Source organism: Columba livia, chromosome 5 (genome assembly GCF_036013475.1).
Source record: "Columba livia isolate bColLiv1 breed racing homer chromosome 5, bColLiv1.pat.W.v2, whole genome shotgun sequence".
NCBI classification, from domain to species: Eukaryota; Metazoa; Chordata; class Aves; order Columbiformes; family Columbidae; genus Columba; species Columba livia.
In genome coordinates this window covers 47417813-47423198 of record NC_088606.1, presented here as the reverse complement: position 1 = coordinate 47423198, position 5386 = coordinate 47417813, and the positions used below count along the sequence as shown (strand labels likewise).

Genomic DNA, 5386 nt, shown 5'->3' with positions numbered 1-5386 from the left:
AATTCTTCCAGTTAGTAAAAATCGACTAGATGAGGATGGAGATCCTGAGTACCGTTTTGTACAAGATTTACAGGCTATCAACGATTATGTTGAAGCTCTGCACCCAGTTGTACCAGATCCAAGTTTAATTTTAACCGAAATTCCATCTTGGGCGCACTGGTACACTGTTTAAGATCTGACAGGAGCTTTCTTTAGCATACCTGTAGCAGAAGAAAGCCAACCTTTGTTTGCCTTCACTTGGGAAGGTCGCCAATTGACTTGGACTTGGCTCCCTCAAGGCTTTACTGCTTCCCCTACCTTGTTTTCGCAAATTCTCAAATATGATCTCCAAGATATTGAATTGCCAAACAAATCTGCACTGATTCAATATGTTGATGATTTACTTGTTTGTCACAGAGGCAACCCACAGGTCAATTTAAGGGACAAGAAGGTCCAAAAACAACTTTTATTAGACCGGCGAGGAACAGGGTTTTAGCACTCCAAAAGTGACTTAAATACAGGTTCGGATATCAGTGGAGGAAATTATTGAGAGGGGCGGTCCACAGAGTGCATGCACGTGGCTTCACTCAAAACAATGCCGGAGCCGTCCCCGAGTCCCGGAGGAGTACACACTTGCCTAAACACGGTGTGGGACTATTATTATAGAGACACACGTACTCGTAGTGAGTACGGAAAGTGTGCACTCGCGATTCCGCGAGAGTAAATTTATAATATGCTCGCAGTCCTGCGAGAGTTATTTTATACGTGCAAATGTGCACGGAATCCTACACGTGCTTATGTGGAAGCACGGGAAGAAAATACACTCACGATTGTGCGAGGGGCTCTCGGCGGCCACTCGCGATTGTGCGAGGAATAAAATACTTGTGCAAATGTGCACGGAAAGAAAATACACCCACGATTCTGCAAGGATTAATTTTACACGCGCTCATATGGAGCGCGGAAAGTTATACGTGCAAATGTGCATGAAAAGTATAAATATACTCGCAATCCTGCGAGAAGTTTACTTACACCCATGGTGGTGAGGCAAGCGGAGTCTCCATCCCAGGGAGGGGGCTCTCCTGGCGGCAGTGGCTAAGCTCGTACTCTGAGAGACCCCCACACAAAATGGGGCTGGGTCTCGACGAGAGTCCCGTTTTTATCTGATCAGATCTGACTGTAGGCACTCTAGAAGCTTCTCTGCACCCCCCACACTGGCTGTGGGTGCCCCTGAAGCCTCCAAACATCCCCCACACTGGGCGCGGCTCAGTGTGCCTTGACACTCCCTTCTTCTAATGTCCCAGGAGCCAGGGTGCTCTGGGCCAAACAAAAGAAGCTCTTAGCCTCAAGTAGCAGAGAAAGGGGGAGATGTGCCATACTGAAGGAGGGAGGGGGGTTGCAATCTGCCACATTGTTGCTAGCCGAACTCGGGAGGCCTGTGTAATTGATACAGAGCACCTTTGCATTTGACTATATCATAAGGGTCATCGTGCCTCATTAGCTAAGTTACAATTCTGTGAACCAGAGGTAACATACCTGGGCTTTGTTTTAGCAGGAGGAGTTCGAAAGATTCATCCCGACAGAATCAACACTGTTCTTCAAATTACACCACCTGTTACTAAAAAACAAATGAGAGCTTTCCTTGGCCAAGCTGGGTTCTGTCGACCATGGATTTTAGGGTTTAGCGAACTAGCTAGACCACTTATTGAAACTACAAAGGACAAAGCTCCAGAGCAAATTGTCTGGACGCCAGAATTGTCCGATGCCTTTGCATCTTTGAAGCAAGCCTTAGTCACAGCCCCAGCTTTAGGCCTGCCAAATTACTCTAAACCTTTCACTTTGTATGCTACCGAGACGGGTGGCATAGCAAAGGGTGTCCTAGTACAACCTCATGGACCCTGTGAAAGACCTGTAGGTTATTATTCAGTTGCTCTTGACCCATTATCAAAGGGTCTCCACATTGCCTTAGATCAGTAGCAGCAGCTGCGGAATTAGTGGAAGAAGTTCGCCCACTTGTTCTGGGTCACAAATTGATTGTTGCTGTACCTCATGAAGTTGAACTTTTACTAACCCGATATGCTACCAAGTCTCTCTCACCGCAGCGCACACATCGATATGAAGCCATCCTGTTACTGACTGATAATATCTCTTTAAAACGGTCAAAACCCTTAAACCCATCTACCCTTCTACCTGAGGTGCACCTTTCCAATGACCCACACGACTGTGTGCAATTTGTCACCACTTATTCTAAAACCAGAGAAGATTTGCAAGATGTTCCTCTCGTCCACCCTGACCTTAACCTGTTCACAGACGGATCAAGTTACTATCTGCATGGTAAGCGTTTTACTGGTTTTGCTGTTGCCACTGAAAATCGTGTACTTTTTGCTGAACCTCTCTCTCCAGCACTTGGAGCACAAGCCGCAGAACTAATTGCCTTGACTCGTGCTGCAACTTTTGCTAAAGGTCTCCGAGTTAATATCTCTACAGACTCTAAGTACGCTTTTGGCATTTGTCATTCTGTTTGGCGCACTTTGGAAAGAACGCGTTTTTTTGACCTCCGCCGGTCATACTATTGCTCATGGACAATTAATTCATGATTTGCTGCTCGCTATCCAGGAACCATGAGAAATTGCTGTTATTTACATTCCTGCTCATACTAAACGCCTTGATTCTTTCGCTCATGGCAACGCCTTGGCCGACTCTGCGGCGAGAGCGGCAGCAGTCCACGATGCATCTCCTGCTACAACTGTGGTTGCTACCCTTCTTCCTTTTCCCATTGGTCCTGCCCTTTATGATGAACTGGATGAAGAAGAGCTCAACAAATGGAAACGCTGGGAAGCAACGCAACAGGATGGCATCTGGAAACTAGGGAATAAACCCTTATTGCCTATGAGGTATGTCCTTCCTCTAACTTGCTGGATTCACGATCATACTCATGGGGGGCCTGAAGCTGTAGCTTCTAAAATCCAACAGTTGTGGGCAGCGCCTGGAGTTTACAGTGCTGCAAAACGCCTGACTGACTCTTGTACTCTTTGCAAGAAATATGGGGTCACAAAGGTCACAAAAGTCCCTGGCAAGCGGCCACCTGTTTACTTTCCTTTCCAGAAACTGCAAATTGATTTCGCAGAACTCCCCCCTTCTATGGGATATAAGTACATTCTTGTTATTGTTGATCAACTTTCGCACTGGGTGGAAGCCTTTCCTACTTGCAAGAACGATTCGAAAATTGTGGTTAAGACCCTGCTTCGTGATATCATTCCAAGGTACGGTATCCCTGAAATTATTGATTCTGATAGGGGACCGCACTTTACTGCTGCTGTTCTAATGCAAGTTTATGTTGCTCTTGTTATACAGGCTGCCTTTCACACACCCTACCATCCACAATCTTCTGGACAGGTAGAGCGGATGAATCGCACTATTAAAGATCGTTTGGCAAAAGTCACTGCAGGCACAGGTCTCAAATGGCCTGAAGCATTACCGCTTGTTTTATGGGATCTTCGTACAACTCCTCATGCTACTACTAAACTCAGCCCTGCTGAAGTTTTGTTCGGGCCAGTTTTGGCAGTACCGTTTACCTTTATGTCTGCCAAAACTGCCCTCCTGGAAGGGGACAAGGCAGTAATGCAGTACTTGCTCTATCTGCAAAACATTCTTGCTCGGATCAGAAATTATATGCATTGGTATCAAGGAGTGACACCAGAAATTCAAGAATTGCGTAACCTATCTCAGATTGTTTTACAGAATCGAATGGCCTTAGACATTTTACTAGCTTCACAAGGAGGTGTCTGTACCATGCTAAACTCCAGTTGCTGTATGCATATCGATCAGAGTAAGCAATGGATGACTTCCTGGATTCCTGATCTCGGAACGTTAGTGAAGAAGATTTTGATGATTGTCATTGTCATTGTAATTGTCTTTGTGATCATTTTTGTTTTGATTCAATGTATGTCAATGCTTTGTAATTGTTGCTGTAATCTCTTGAATCAACAGAAGCTTTATTATCGTTATCAGTAAATTGGGAAATTTTAAAGAGAAAATGGGGGACTGTTGTAGGAAAATAGGAAATTAGGATTTTAGGCCTATATCAGTGTTATAAGCTGTGCTGCTAAGGCTGAAAGTCTCAGCTTGTCCCCTGTATAGTCCTTACCCAGAACCATGAGCGTGGTTACCTTATGCTTGCTTTGTACCCTTAGTTAAGACATTGATAAATGCTATTCTAAGGGTTGCTGATTTCTATGCTAGACTGGTGAACTATGGATAACAAATGAGACAGGTGGAACTTCAAAAGAAGCTAGCCCTGCGACCCGATGACCTGTCGTTCGGTACTTGCTAACAAAGAAGAAGTGGAACCTGCAGACCACTGGAACGGAAGGAACCTGAGGATATCGACAGTGATAGATATCGACAGTGATAGACAGTGATAGATTTTGCTTAGTTGCATAATACCTGTTAGAACCCTATATAATGACTAGTTATACTGCTGTATGATTGTCACTCTCTGAGGAGGTGCCCCAACGCTGCTGTTCCTGTGAACCTTCTACAATAAATACTGCTCAGAGTAACCCACAAGAGTTCGAATCTCTACCCAGCGCCTACCTACGACCTTTTTTTCAGCCTTCCTGGCCACAAGGGCACAGTGCTGGCTCATGGTCATCCTGTTGTCCACCAGGACCCCCAGGTCCCTTTCCTCTACACTGCTCTCTAATATGTAATTTCCCAACCTATACTGGAACCTGGGGTTGTTCCTGCCCAGATGCAGGACTCTACACTTTCCCTTGTTAAATTTCATTAGGTTATTCCCCGCCCAACTCTCCAGCCTGTCCGGGTCCCGCTGGATAGCAGCACAGCCTTCTGGCGTGTCAGCCACACCTCCCAGCTTAGTGTCATCAGCAAACTTGCTGATAGTACACTCTATTCCCTCGTCTAAATCGTTAATGAATATATTGAATAATATTGGCCCCAGTACTGACCCCTGAGGCACTCCACTAGATACTGGCCTCCAACTAGACTCCGCACCATTGACTACCACTCTCTGGCTTCTCTCCTTAAGCCAGTTTGCAACCCACCTCACTACTCTTATCGTCTAGACCACACCTCCTCAGCTTAGCTGTGAGGATGCTGTGGGAGACTGTGTCAAAGGCTTTACTGAAGTCAAGATAGACCACATCCACCGCTCTGCCATCATCCATCCACCTTGTTACATTCTTATAAAAGGCTATGAGGTTGGTCAAGCATGACTTACCCTTGGTAAAGCCATGCTGACTGCCCCTAATAACCCTCTTATCCTTGATATGCCTTGAGATGGCACCAAGGATAAGCTGCTCCATTACTTTCCCAGGGACAGAGGTGAGGCTGACTGGTCTATAACTACCCGGGTCCTCCTTCTTGCCCTTTTTGAAGACTGGAGTGA

At 45.8% G+C, this 5386-nt stretch overlaps 1 protein-coding gene across 1 annotated transcript; it reads left to right on the top strand.

Moving 5' to 3' along the window:
• Positions 1-574: 574 nt before the first annotated feature.
• LOC135579681 (uncharacterized) lies at positions 575-4858 on the top strand. The gene is made up of 4 exons (XM_065066497.1): positions 575-699; positions 1946-2310; positions 2603-3239; positions 3331-4858. Exons 1-4 carry the CDS (start codon positions 575-577, stop codon positions 3374-3376), a joined length of 1173 nt encoding a protein of 390 aa, XP_064922569.1. The 3' UTR covers positions 3377-4858.
• The last annotated feature ends 528 nt before the right edge of the window (positions 4859-5386 follow it).

Bases quoted from the DNA above. Each gene is read 5' to 3' on its own strand.
- LOC135579681 (XM_065066497.1), top strand. From the start codon at position 575: ATGCCGGAGCCGTCCCCGAGTCCCGGAGGAGTACACACTTGCCTAAAC. The intron at 700-1,945 runs GTAAATTTATAA...ACATTGCCTTAG, and splicing joins GCACTCGCGATTCCGCGAGA to ATCAGTAGCAGCAGCTGCGG. The intron at 2,311-2,602 runs GTAAGCGTTTTA...AGGAACCATGAG, and splicing joins ATCAAGTTACTATCTGCATG to AAATTGCTGTTATTTACATT.